At 39.2% G+C, this 15175-nt stretch overlaps 1 protein-coding gene across 2 annotated transcripts in view; it reads right to left on the bottom strand.

The window, feature by feature from the left end:
- Positions 1 to 15175, bottom strand: part of KCNIP4 (potassium voltage-gated channel interacting protein 4) — a 225730-nt gene that overhangs the window by 95446 nt on the left and 115109 nt on the right. The window contains exon 2 of one of the 2 annotated variants that reach the window (XM_081550411.1): positions 3844 to 3968. In XM_081550411.1, coding sequence (XP_081406537.1) covers positions 3844 to 3968 — 125 coding nt within the window. Of the gene's footprint in view, positions 1 to 3843; positions 3969 to 15175 lie in introns of those variants that run through there. The other variant, XM_081550492.1, reaches the window with a different exon arrangement.

The raw sequence follows: 15175 nt of genomic DNA, 5'->3' as shown, positions 1-15175 counted from the left end.
TGACTTACTTTCCTGTGTTATCACACAAGTAATACAGTTATCATCCTTCCACATGACATGCCAACATTTACAGGACTCAGTCATTTCCAGAGAAGGTTTGGGATTATTGGAATATCTGACATGGACCTAAATGTTATGCAATTAATTTATTTACTTATATAAATTTTAACAGCTTTATTGGACTATAATTTACAAATCATACAATAGACTCCTTGAACATGAATATGCCAGTGATATTTAGTATATTCACAAAAGTGTGCCACCATCAACACAGGTTAAGAATTCTTAAGACTATTTTAATCATCCAAATGAGAAACCATGATGCCATGCCCCTACAAACACACTTTCTATCTTTTCTCAGCATTTTACATAAATGCAATCATACTTTATATTGTTCTTTATGACTGGCTTCTTTGACTTAAAAAATATTTTAAAGGCTAGTCCATGATGTATTTCAATTTTTATTATTGTTGAAAAAAATTTATTGTATGAATGTAGCATATCTATTTATCCAGTTTTCAGTTCAAGAATATTTCTATTGTTTGTACTTATTGGCAATTATGATTAATGCTACAGTGAACATCATATACAAGTTTTTTTGAGTATACATAAGTTTTTATTTCTTTGGGAGTATATACCTAGGAGAGGAATTTCTGGGTCTTATGATCACTCTTATTTAACTTCTGAGAACCTGCCATATTGTTTTGGAAAGCAGCTCTACCATTTTATACTCCAAACAGCATTGTATCTGGCTTCCAACTTCTCTACACTTGTTTTTATCTGTTTTATTGTAGACATCCCAGCGGGCATGTAATTGTGATTTTGATTTTGATTTTTTTGAAACTAATTATGTTCAGTGCCTTCTCATGTGCTCATTGGCTATTTGTATATTTTCTTAGGAGAAAGGTCTATTCGAGTACTTTGCCCATTTTTAAATTGTGTTTCTTGTTTTTGGATTGAGTTGTAAGATTTCTTTATATAGTATGGCTACATATTCCTTATTATGTATATGATTTGCAAATATTTTCTCCCATACTATAGGTTGTCTTTTCAAAAAAAGAATGAATATCTCAATTAGTGACATGGAAATAACTTTCTGATCTTAAGGACTTGAGATAATTGGTGTTCAGGAACCCAAGGGTAGTTAATTTCCTTTCTCTGATGCTAAGCTGGTTCAGATTGCTGTCATTCTGTAAAATAAGAGTGTGCTGCTTTAAGACCTCTCTTGCTATACTTTAGACCACATTTGAGTTGTACTCTGACTACAAGAAAATGAATGAAAATTAAACAGCCACTCTTCTTTTATTTATCAGAGACATTGATTAGTAATATTTTGAGCAAACTATGAAGCCCATTCATTTAAAGAATTATATAAAAACTCTGGGCACATTCAGATCTTTTGTATATTTATCTCATGGGATGGGATAAGGGAACAGAAAGATAATGAAGAGAGAATAGAAAAATTAAAGACAGGAAGGAAGAGGAAGAAGTGAAAATAAGGAGACAAGAATTGACATGAAGAAGAGATAAAGAAACTAAAAGAGGAAGGAGAGATTGGAAGAATGAAGAAATAGAGAAGGGATCAGGAGGATAGGAAAAGGGATGAAAAGAGGTCAGGAAAAGAGAGGGAAGGGGAGCAAAGGAAAAGAAGACAGGCAGGCAAAGAAAAAAAAAAAAAAAAACAAAGCAATGAAAACAATGCCGACTTCAGAGCCTGGGCAATTTTTCATGAAGTGCCACTTGTAGAGGACAGACTGCAGAGATGCTGGCTCCAAAGGTTGTTGATGGCAGTAATCGTGATTCCAATTTGCAACAAATGGTATGAAAGGCAGCGGGACCCCAAATGGAGAGCTCTACTCTGAAGGCAGTGAAGTGATAACACAGTAGTGGAGGAATGCAGGGATGCGGAGAGGTTAGTTCTCTATTTGACAACCGTTTTGCATCTGATGTGTAATCCACTGTTGCAAAGAAAAAAAAAAGCTTATTTATCACAAGATCTCTCATCTGGAACAAGGAAGTTTGGATGTTCACAGGAATGCCTTCGAAGTTTTATTCTGTGATGAGCTTTAACTTAGCATTTACTTCTATCCAAAACTTGCTCGTTTTCACCTCTTCCCTTCCCCATCCTCAACACTCAGTGGTTTGCTGCTGTCAGTGGTCAGCACAACTGACTCATAGTAACTTCTTCCTCTCTCTGCTGTGGCTTCCCTGGTGGCTCAGACGGTGAAGCGTCTGTCTGCAATGCTGGAGGCCCAGGTTTGATCCCTGAGTCGGGACGATCCCCTGGAGAAGGAAATGGCAACCCACCCCAGTACTCTTGCCTGGAAAATCCCATGGACAGAGGAGCCTGGTAGGCTACAGCCCATGGGGTTGCAAAGAGTTGGACACGACTGAGCGACTTTACTTTACTCTCTGGTGTAGCCTAAGGATAACTAATAATTCTTGAGCCGAATTTTCAAAGCCCCTTTCTCTTTATGCCTGTTTATTTGTGTGAGTCATCTTGATAGATTATATATTACAATGTATAACATAAGTCCTGCTTGTGTGGGGTAAGCATCTAGTTCCATTGTATCGTCTTCCTCACCACTCTAGTCCATCCCCACAAAGGCTCTCAGAAGAACTGCATTTCAGAGAAGCAATGGAAGGAAACATTTAGGAAGCGCTGGTAAGGAGAGTGGTGAGGAGCAGAAATGGGATAGAGAAAGAGTCCGTGGATTTACAGAGAAAAATGGTGGAAAGTTGCATGCAATATGCATGTTGTATCCTTATAAAAATATTCTGAAAAGGCAACTAGTGTTACAAATTCTCTAGGTAAATTTTTGTGTGGATATCATAGAAGAGGCAGGGTTTTTCATCTGCATGAGGTTGGACAGAGAGAGCATTGAGATGGACAGATTGAAAGAGACTGGCATCATCAGAAATCTTTGGACACTATAGATTCCTATGAACCATGGAATGGGGACTGTAAGGGAGAAGATTTGAGGAGGAATCAAAGCAATTTCATCTAGTTCCCAAGGGGCACCTGTAGTATATATAACTATGGTTTGTATACATGTAAGAAAGGAATACATGTTGGGCTACTTATGCCATTTAATATGAGATCATTTATTACTTTAAAGGATGAATTACTTTCAAATAACTTCTTGACAGCAAGTCTTCTCTCCCTATTCAGACCAGAAGCTCCTTGAGGAAAAATATGTCCTCTGGCTTTTTGAATAACCTCCTTAGCTTAATGCTAAGCACATAGCAAGGCATCCCTAAGACTGTGTGCTTGGCAGATTGCCTAGTCCACTTTTTGACTCTCACCCTCACCCTTTGGTGTGCAAGGACAATCACAGCTCTTGAAGATGCTCCACTCAGGAGGGAGCATGATAGGTCTACCTGGATCATAGAGAACCAGAAAAGGGACCTACAGACACCTGTGGTCCAGAGCCACTTGTAACATGGTCTTTCAGAAACTATCAAACTTACCATGACTTTTCTCCAATGCCAGCAACAGAGTTCTCTGATGGGCCCCCATCTACACACAACTAAACTTATAGATGTTAGAGCTTAATGAAATTATGGCAATATAACTGAAAGGGAAAAAGAAAATCCCAACTAGGAATTGAATTGAGTAAACCTTTCTTCTGTACTCATCCTCGTTCGATTGTATGAGCGATAGTGTACCAAAGTGAATCAAAGCCCAAATGGATATCAACAATTTTCATATGTAGAAAAGATTGATAACAAGTGTACATATGCTAGAATATCACAGAACTGCACATTTTCTGCTTTTCCTTCTCATTTCTCAATGATCCTCTGAGAACTGTGTGGAAGTAAAATCAGAAAGAAAGTTCTTACATTCTTAAATCCTCTGTAAAGAATCTGGAGCTCCTTCTTGGTAAATTTGCTCTGGGCTTCCAGAAGCTCGAGAGCCTCAGGCCGATGCCTGACGGTGGCCATTTCCAGTTCATCTTCCACGCTATCTGTGGAGGAAAACCAAAGTCTTAGGAACAGTCACTGCTCACCAATGGGTATTCACAACAAACAGGAAAATGGAATGAAATGCTTACTGGATGTTTGTGACACTTCCACAGGAAGGATTCTCACACTGCCAATAAAGGTCTTTATATTTCCCAGGATATACAGTATTAAGCTAATTCTACAGAATATTTTTTCAAACTTTCTAGTCATTAAACATCACAATATGAACATTTTTACAATATAGATTGAAAAGCGTAAAAATTATGAGCAATCTTAAAACCTCAAAACACCACATTTGAAGTTTTTAAGATATGCACACACACACACATATATATTTTATACAAAGACATATATAGATACATATATTTACATTCTTGTGACCTCATGAGCTGTAGCCCACAAGGTTCCTCTGTCTGTGGGATTTCCCAGGCAAGAATACTGGAGTGGGTTGTGATTTCCTTTTCCAGAGGATTGTCCCGACCTAGGGATTGAACCTAGATCTCCTACATTGCAGGTAGATTTTTTACCAACTGAGCCACCAGGGAAGCCCTATATATACTAAGTATTAGTGATAAAAATGGAATTTGGTTTAATAACAGTCAGTCCAACACTTGTATCATGCAACTATGAGGCAGGACTCCACTAATACACTCTGAAGTGTCCATTAAAATCAAGTAGTTTGCCAGGGGCTACAAACAGGTCAATCAGATTAGGTGCTGAAATGAGTAAAGGACTCCACTGCTGGTATGACTGGCATAAACCCAGCCTTCACATGGGATGGACTGGAGCCAAGGGTAGCTTCTAGCTACACCCCACTGTGCAGCCAAGGGAATCCATAGTTATGGATAAATGCTAAAATACTGTACTTTGCTTTGTGAATTGCATATACATATAATTTCCCAAAGATTCTCTACACAAAAAAAGAATTTTTTGTCCATGTAAATTTGGGAGATTCTGTAAAGTTTCATACAGTTTCAGAGCAAAACATTGGAGAATTTTCAACAAAGAGTTCTATTTAACTTCGTCTAACCTATTGACCACAAAGGGTATCTGTCCATCGATCCCCTTCTCTCCACAAAGAACCTCTGCTAAAATCTTCATATGGAATTAATGAATAAGTGAATCAAGAAACAAATGATGTTGCCACTAAAGTTTCCATTCCTCTGGAGCCCTTTGAGCCTTAGCTGCCTTCTGGAAAATTATTTCTCAAACTGAGGCTTGTGGACAGTTGGTGGATCTTAAATGTCTTGTTTGGAATCACAATGTTCTCTGTGTAGTTATCTGAGAAACAGCCTGGGTAAAAGTAGAGGAAATTTTAATCAGATTTTCTGAGCAGTCTCTCAATCATAGCATAACCTCCTCTGGACCCAATGATCCTTCCATTGGAAAGAAACAAAATAGCGCATTAACTTCTCAACATTTGCAACCACACAGCAAGCTGAGCCACACTATCAACCTGGTTTCTCCCTCCAGCTGATGCAGACTTACAGATGCTGAGACTGAGACAAAAGACCCAGAGGGTGAGTGTAAGTGAACTAAGTGTGATGATGAGCATCACACGCAGTATTCAAAGCGTTGCACTTGAAGAGTCTGCCTGCAGACTCTCGTTTACTTAGCTGACTGGTACCTCACTTCTTAATGACTCCTACTTGCCAAAGGGCTGTTTTTATTTCTAGAAGGCTGACAAGCTCTAAAAACATACCTGAAATCATCAGCAATCACCAGCATATGATAAGTTATAGCAGCAGCACCACCTAACCTAATCAAAACTCAGATTCCTGGAGGCAAACTGCGGAGAGCACAACATGACTCCAAAAAGGACTGGGAAATTCACAGTGTGACTCAGCCACCGTTTAAAAGCATGCACTTCACAGTGTGACTCAGCCACTGTTTAAAAGCATGCACTTTGGTGTTTTTTTTTTTTTTTTTAATTCACTATGCTGTGCTTAGTCTCTCAATTGTGTCCAACTTTTGTGACCTGGTAGACTGTAGCCTGCCAGGCTCCTCTGTCCATGGGGATTCTCTAGCCAAGAATACTAGAGTAGGTTGCCATGACCTCCTCCAGGGGATCTTCCCAACCTAGGGATCAAACCCAGGTCTCCTGCAATGGAGGCAGATTCTTTACCATCTGAACCACCAGGGAAGCCCAAGAATACTGGAGTTGTTAGCCTATCCCTTTTCCAGGGGAACTTCCTGACCCAAGAATCGAACCGGGGTCTCCTGCATTGCACGCGAATTCTTTACCAGCTGAGCTACCAGGGAAGCCCTTTTAATACACTGTTTAGCATTCATTAAGTCCCAAGAGATGGGCTAGGTGCTCTGCTGATATAATTCTAATCTTCATAATAACTCCACAATGAGGTAGAATTGTCCATTTTATACATAGTTGGATACTGAGTCTCATAGAGGTGAAAAAATGTATGTCCCAGTGTCACATAGAAGAAAAGACAGGGGTTGAATTTATACCCTAGTCTTTGTTGCCAAACCTTACGTTTTTGTGTGGGTTTTTTTTTGGCCAAACTCTCTCAATACCAAGAGAAATACCATTGATTAAAAATAGCATTTTTTTCTCCTCTTCTTTCCTGCACTGTCAACTGAGAAGTGGACTAAATCCACCAGGTCCATTTCCTCCCTCCTGTTCTCTTTTTGTTGTTGTTCATTTGATAAGTCATGTCTAACTCTGCGACCCCATAGACTGAAGCATGTCAGGCTTCTCTTTTTAATCTACTGCAATCTGACTTTCTGTTCTTGTTATGGGTTAAATTATGACCCCTCCAATACGACTGAATTTGGAGGTATGACCTTTAAGAACATACTTAAAGTTCAGAGATGTCATAAAGATGGGGCTCTAATGCACTATGAACTGTTTCTTTATAAGAAGAGAGAAAGATAGCAGGGATACACAGGCACAGAGGAAACGCCAGGTGAGGACTCGGTGAGAAGGCAGCCGTCTACAAACCAAGGAGGGAGGCCTCAGGAGAAGCCAACCTGGTTGGTGCCTTGATTTTGGACTTCCAGCCTCTACAATCTTGAGAAGCTAATTTCTGTTGTTTAAACCACTCAGTCTAAGGCATTTTGTTATGGCAACTGGAGCTAATACATGCACCTAAGTAACTTGTTCAAGTTCAGACTGTCTCTAGCACCCTAAAGTCCAATTTTTAAAACATCCTGATGAGATTGTTAATAAGAACCTCCAACCTCCAGGGAGCTTTTGCTCTAAGCCTGGCATATTTTATGTCATTTGAATACCAACAAAAATCGGGTGAGACATATATCATTGTCTTTATTTTACATGGAATAGAAAGGGACTCACAGAGATTCAAACCTGATGTGAAAAGCCAACTCACTGGAAAAGACCCTGATGCTGGGAAAGATTGAAGGCAAAATGAGAAAAGGGTGGCAGAGGATGAGATGGTGGGATGGCATCACTGATTCAATGAGAAAGCTGGATTCAGACAGGCTGGGTGGTTTATTTGGGCATAAAACCAGAAGCAGGTGGCACTCTGGTCCCCTAAATCATCTCGAGGCTTCTGCCAAGGTATAACTATGCAGGAACCTTGCTGTCAGAGAAGTATTGCTTATTCAACGGTGCTTTTGGATCCTGAGACAAATTGAATACAACTAGTGTTTTAACTCATGTGTCTTCTAACAGATCTGTTTTTAATCAGATGATGGATTCCCAAACCCAGATACCCTTGAGCTTCTCTGTCTCTTTTTACTTTTTGTTCCTTAGACTTTAGTCTCTTAGGGCCAAAGATGTCCTATGTCTGAGTCAACTGTCCCCTCAGGCCCTGACACAGTTGGGCTAGAAATTGGAATTCAAATCACCTGGAAACAATAGTGAGTGTGTTAGTCTTTCAGTTGTGTCTGACTGTTTGTGACTGCATGACTGTAGGCCGCCAGGTTCCTCTCTCCATGGAATTCTCCAGGCAAGAATACTAGCATGGGTAGCCATTTACTTCTCCAGAGAATCTTGCCTACCCAGGAGTCAAACCCAAGTCCGCATTGCAGGTAGATTCTTTTCCTTCTTAGCCACCAGGGTAGCCCCCAGAAACAATAGTATGAGTTTTAAAAATAGGTCTCTTTCTCTTATGTCTCACAATTTCTCTTAAACTACAGTAGAAGCTTATTACAGCCTGACTCATAATTATACAAATTTGACTCTATCCAAGGTTGAACCATATTCCCAGAAATTAACTATAGAACATCTTGCTTTACAAACAAATCTGAGTGTGAAGCCTGCCTTCCTCAGATACACATTTATAAACAAAGCTTGTAATGCTGAAATAAAACCTTTTTATGAATAATAATGTCACTTCTTCCAAGAAGTTGGTTCAGAGATGAGCTCTTGCCTTATCGTAGCAGGGAACATTGTGAGACTGTTGGCATGTTCTTCCACCTGAGACCTGCCAGACTACTGAATAGCCCAGCGGCATCTAATTTGGCAGACTAAAAATGCTCCATTTAAAATGATGTGAGATCAATGAATAACTACTTGAAGCATTCTAATTGAAGTGGGTCTATCAATAGAAGGTCCATTTCTCAATATAGCATGACCCTTCTCTAAAAAATGTATTCATTTTTTCATGAAAAATCATAAATACTAAAACTTTAAAATTCTATCTGAGCTGAAATTGATTTGTCCAGCCAAAAATTCAACTGATTTGACTTATATTGCTTTATATCATTTATACAAATATTTTCTGAGTCTTTGCACCTAGTGTTTGTCCTTTATTAAATTAGCTTAAAAGTGATCTGATCTGTATGGCAATAACATCACGATGAGGATGATTACCTTCTAAAATCACATTGCTATTAACTATTTTGAAGCTCCATCCAGTGACATATTGGAAGAGGATTTAACTAATTTTCCTCCAGGTTTTAGCTATCTACTAAGAGATGCTGGAAGATTCTTTACTATAGCATTGGAAACTGATCCTGAGAACTTCCAGAATAAGAAGGAGATGTTTATTTAGTATTCAAGCTTGACGTGTGTGCGCGCATGCTCAGTCGCTTCAGTTGTATCCGACTCTTTGCGACCCACTGGACTGTAGCCCGCCAGGCTCCTCTGTCCATGGGATTCTTCAGGCAAGAATACTGGAGTGGACTGCCATGCCCTCCTCCAGGAGATCTTCCCCACACAGCGATCAAACCCATGTCTTCTGAGTCTCCTGCACTGCAGGTGGATTCTCTACTGCTGGGCCACTGGGGAAGCCCATTCAAGTCTGACACATTGGGATAAAGATAAAGCTGCCTGGGAGGAGCTTTCCAAAGCTAATCTTCATGACACCTATGTAATTTCTTTCTTCCCTCTCTCCAGAATAGCATTGAAACATGTATATTATCATATGTGAAACAGAACACCATTCCATGTTCGATGCGTGAGACAAATGCTCAGGGCAGGGGAAATGGGATGACCCAGAGGGATGGGATGGGGAGGGAGGTGGGAGGGGGGTCCAGGAAGGGGAACACATGTAAACCCATGGCTGATTCATGTCAATGTATGGCAAAAACTACTACAGTATTGTAAAGTAATTAGCCCCCAACTAAAATAAATAAATTTATTAAAAAAAAAAAAAACCTGTTCAAGCATAGATAAGATGCCATATACTTAGCACTTCATTCTGTTCCTTAGTTCCACGACTCCCAGTGCTCAAAGTAGTTGGAATTATAATCATTTGAGGAAACTTAGTTTCAGGGGTTTGGAGAAGGCAATAGCAACCCACTCCAGTACTCTTGCCTGGAAAATCCCATGGACGGAAGAGCCTGGTAGGCTGCAGTCCATGGGGTCACTAAGAGTCGGACACGAATGAGCGACTTCACTTTCACTTTTTACTTTCATGCGTTGGAGAAGGAAATGGCAACCCACTCCAGCGCTGTTGCCTGAAGAATCCCAGGGATGGGAGAGCCTGGTGGGCTGCCATCTATGGGGTCGCACAGAGTTGGACACGACTGAAGCGACTTAGCAGCAGCAGCAGCAGTTTCAGGGGTTATGGAATTGGCTTAGGTTTACACAGCAGTTGATAGCAGGTGAGCTGGGATGACACTTAGCCATCTTCTTTCATGTTTTATCATTTGACTTCTCTGGATGGAGAGTTCAAGCCTGGGTCAGGCCCTAAAGCCACTTTTTACATTTTGCCAACTTTAAATGCTTAATCTCAGGAAAATGAAGGCTTGGGAGCCCTCTGGACTCTTCCTGTCTTCACAACCATTCGCCCATCCACATACTGGGAGCTATTTTCTGGTGCACAAGAAGAGTATAAAAGTGATTATCTCGAAGTTAATCATGCACAGCCCACAACAGAAAGCAATCTACCCATCTGAAGCAGTGGGGGGGAGAGGGGGGTCATAGCACTTCCCAGACCACCCTGAACAATTAGTACCCCCACATTTTTGTTAGTTGGACATGCATTACTTCAACTCTGACCCTAAAAGCATGTTAGGACACAAAAAGCCCTTTATAATTAGCACTTTAACCTATTCATTATTCATATATCACATGGAAAATGAAAAAAGTATCTTGAAAACAGCCAATTATGTTGAATGTCCTCTGTTAGAGGTGGTTGTCAGCAATAAGATTGCAGTTTCCATTCCAGGAGAACTTGAATTGCCTTGCAATTTCATGACTGAATTCAATCACTTATAAAACATAACAACTCAGATGAAAATTGCTGGAGCTATTTCTCGCAGGACTTATGAATGGATTGTCTCTACCTTATTTATAAACATAAATAACTCTTCAAACAAGCTTAGATTTTAAAATATAATCACCTAATTGGAATGCTTGTTATTAGCATGAAACATAATATTATTGCAGTCAGTCATAATAGCCCCTTATGATAGGAGCTATTGTTCCATAGGTGGTAAGGTCTGTTTTTTTTTTTTTTAATTTTTGGTAAACGAGGGACATAAATATTGCCAGTCATTATACACAGAGAGAAAAAAAATCTACAATAGAAATCCTGAGGTAGGGGGAAAAGGAACAAGAACCGTGATTGAACTTTCACATAGAGGCATACCAAAAAGGTAGATACACTAGTTTGGGAAGTCAACAGCTGAGACAGACTATGATCAAAGAGAAAATTTAAAAAGTAGTGAAACAGAGATAAAAAATGATAGCCTATCATAGTTCACTAAATTAAAAATGCCCCAATAAGAGTTTCTTCTGAACCTTGATAAACTTTCTCCTGTTTATCTTAAAAGTCTAATAATAATAGCAAAGCACTTTTATAGCATTTTTTTCTATGCAAACACTTTACACACAATAACTTATAAACTCCCCATCAACATTCTCTGGATGTTCTATTCTATTCTACAGATGAAGACACTGTCAGCAAGAGATTAAGTAACTTGCTTCCAGTCACACTGAAGCAAAGCCAGGGTATGAACTCTGGAAGGACTGGCTCCAGGGTTACATAATGAATATTCTGCTGTTCTGTCTCCTACAGAAAATGAGGGAAGATGATGCTCGACTCATCTACAAATGCCACACCCAACCCAGAATCATACAATTAGTAGCAAAAGGGCTTTACACAGAAGATAGAGTTATGTTAGAATTGAAAGTGACCTGGAATGCAGCCCCTCAAATGTATACATTTAAATACAGAGTCTTAAACTTAGTGGTTGTAGATCAAGGGCTCTTGGGCACTTCAGTGACAACTGTTCCCATCCTCAGTGCATTCACATTCTAATAAGCTTCTGACTCCACGTTAGGAACAGGCTGGGATGAGGCTGGAACAGGCCCTCAGGAACAGGAGGGCCACCAACTAAAGGGAGCCCTGAGGCACAGCAATAATACCTGACATCTGGTGGTGGCTCTTTGTAGGAAGCAAAGTTATTTTCCTTTGTTACTAAAGCTAAACATCATGATTATTCTGTGCACAGGTATCATCATCCTGTTTTTATAGATGAGGAAATCAATGTTGGAAGGAATGTTGTAACTTCTGAAGGACATATAACTTCATATATAACTTCTGGGATATATAAATAGGAAGTTATAGAGTCAGGACTTAACCTCAGGTTTACCGACTATAAAGTCTAGAAGTGATGGCTGATTACCTGAGAACAAAGGAGGGAACATAAAGTTGAAAAAGAGCATGAGTGTATTATAGCAAATAACAATTATAATAAAAGAGTCAGGGACCAAATTATGATCTTTAATCATAAGGAAAAAATCTTTCTTCATTTTACATCGTTTCCAAAGGTAATGTGCAGGTGATACATTTCTAAAAGCTTCTTAATTAAAAATATTACATTTATAATATCTATTATAAAGGAACGAGCATTTGGAAATTTTATTTATGCCAAATATAATGCCCGATTTCTAAGATGTTACTGTGCTGTGTGTCACTTTAAAAGGTGGAAGGTAAATAAATAGAATTTATTATCTAGGGGAGTTAAAAGCAGTTTGTGTAAGTTTAGTGATAATAAATTCTGGCAGTATACTAGGAAAATGTTTTCAAGCTAATGTCAGTGATAGCAGTAATATTCTGCCATAAAACATTTATCCATCATGGCTGTATTTAAAACAGAGTACTTTTGGAGAAGGCAATGGCAACCCACTCCAGTGTTCTTGCCTGGAGAATCCCAGGGACGGGGGAGCCTGGTGGGCTTCCGTCAATGGGGTCTCACAGAGTCGGACACGACTGAAGCAACTTAGCAGCAGCAGCAGGAAGACTGAACAGTGATTTAGGTTTTGATATGTTTCTTCTAGGTTTAAGCTATTGATTATTTCTTGGTTCAAGGAAAGACTGTGTAGCTGACATGTCAGCTGGACATTTGTTGTGTGACAAGGACAAGTTAGTAAAACATTCTGTGCTTGAGAGCTCCCGTATGTTCAGTGCCATAGAAATAAGCATAAAGTTGTACCCAATTTTGAGGCATAGGGTGACTCAGCATTAACTAAGATTATATTAATAAGTGTGTCTGGCACATAGTAAACACTCAATTGTAATGTTATTGTTAGATTTGTATTAGTATTAATTAAAATAACATCTGGTGTCACCCTTCACATGATAAAGCAAAATGGTATCTAGACGTCTTCATTCTAAGAAATTATTCGGTAGCTCTAAATTTTTGTTTTTCTTGGGTCTATTTCTCAATTCTGGCACTGGACAATGTGTTTTACCACTCCAAACTTTCATTTAAAAATCTCTAGCTAGGGTTAATATTTGTTCCAGTTTCAAAAAATTATTTTGAGAGATTGCTGACATACATTAATTGATCAATAAGGGACAAAATTATGATTATTAATAGTTATTGCATATTTCCTAGTGAGGCCTTGTTCTAGAATCTTTATGAGTGAGGGTTCTGTTACTATACTTCTTCAGTTTGAATTCCTTTTCTGACTCCTGTTAGCTGTGTACGTTGGTCACAGTGTATAGTCAGTTTATGCCTCAGTTTCTTCATCCACAAAAGGGGGACAATAATAGGACCTGACAAAGAACTATCAAGAGGTTGAAATGAAATAATGTTCAAAAAGCATTTAAAACTAGAGCCTAGCACATAGTGTTTAAAGTATTATTATATCATTTAATTATTAAAGAGTCTTTTGGGATGAGCATTATTTTGTCCATTTTAGATGGCTGAATTGAGGTACAGGGTCATTGAAAAACTCATCCAAAAACACACAGCAAGGGTAATTCCATCCGTTGTCAAAGCCCTTGCCCTAAAAATTGCACACAGTCGATTTTTGTGTGTGTGCAGAGACTCAGTGCTGAGCAACTGTTGATCATGGGATCCACCAGAAATCACAGCTTCCTTGGAGACCTTTTATCCTCTTCCAGTTGGGTACTGACTAGAGAACAAGAACCATTTTTTTTTGGAATGGAATTTGAGGCAATAGCTTAGCTTTATTGCTTGTCATTTCCTCCCACATACCTTATGATCTAATATCTAGGATAATTTACTATTGTGTGGACACAGCCTGCATTATCAACCTTAATCCTTTTGCTTACACTATCTCCTCTACAAGGATCTTGCCTTTCTTCCTCCTCAACCTCTCTCTTTTTCTTGAAGGCTCAGCTCAGAGGGTTTCACAGAGAAGAGGCCTCCTCACATTTCCATATAGCATGTGAACTGTCTGTTGTCAGCTCTGATGGTGTTGTATGTCACTGACCTGCTTGAATAGCTGTCATTTCTTCTGTAAGATGAACATTTTGAGTCAAGAGATCTGTGTTAGTTATTGTGCTACCACTAATGCCTAGCATGATTCTGGACATTAGCGACAGTTCATTCACTCATTCACTTATTATTTACTGAGTGCCTCTTTTAAGCCAAGAACTGTTCAAGATCTTGTGGAAACTTGAATAAATAAAAAAGACAAAAATCCTTGTGTCCATGGACCTTAATCTCTAGTAAGTCACAAACATCAACAGAACTGTCAACTGAGCAGATGGATATATAGGTCTGGGGGTGAGAAACAAATTCTGAGCTGAAGATGTATATATCAGAGTCATCCCCATGCAAGTCATATTTCAGACCATAAGTTCAATGAGATCACTAAGGAAATTAATGCTGATAGAGAAGAGTACTTCTTTCTTTTAATCAATGAAAGAATACATAAAGGAATTAGAACATCAAGAGAGTAGACAAGCCCAGGACAAGACTAGCCCAGAAATGATTCAGTTTTTACGAATTACTTTAGATGGAGGGGGTGGTATTCCCTCCTGGGAGCATGTCTTGGAGCTTCCCACTCATGTTCATCAAAGAATAAAGTAACTGAGTTGTATGGATATGTTTAACATTCATGGAACACAGACTCAGTTTCCCCAATGGTCTTCACATATTTTCCATGTTTTAAAGCATTTATTCATGGTAAAGAAGAGTCTCTCTTTGAGTCTATTTTTCCTCAGCAGCCAGAGACAGCTTGGATGTAATCATGACTCTTAATTGAAGGTGCTTAAACTCATCTTAAGGGAACTGAGATGTAGCAATTGTGGAAAAAATCATAGAATCTCCCTTTGCATCATCAAGTGGGAAAAGAGTCGGATGTGACCTCAGCGAACCAGGGAAGAAAGCTGTGGAGCTTTCTATGCATGGGGTCTTATTTCACAGGCTCTGCTTCATCTTTCCCGCTAGAGTGTAAGCTCCTGATGGATAGGCTCTATATTTGACTTGTTCATGGTTGCACCCTCAGCACCTACGATAATGCCTACCATGGGATAGGTATTTGTAAAGGTTTGTCAAAATGACCAAATGACCTGGGCTT

Source organism: Giraffa tippelskirchi, chromosome 1 (genome assembly GCF_054371585.1).
Source record: "Giraffa tippelskirchi isolate mGirTip1 chromosome 1, T2T-mGirTip1v1.2.pri, whole genome shotgun sequence".
Classification (NCBI taxonomy): domain Eukaryota; kingdom Metazoa; phylum Chordata; class Mammalia; order Artiodactyla; family Giraffidae; genus Giraffa; species Giraffa tippelskirchi.
Note: the sequence above shows the minus strand (reverse complement) of the source record. Positions and strands in the feature narration are given on the sequence as shown.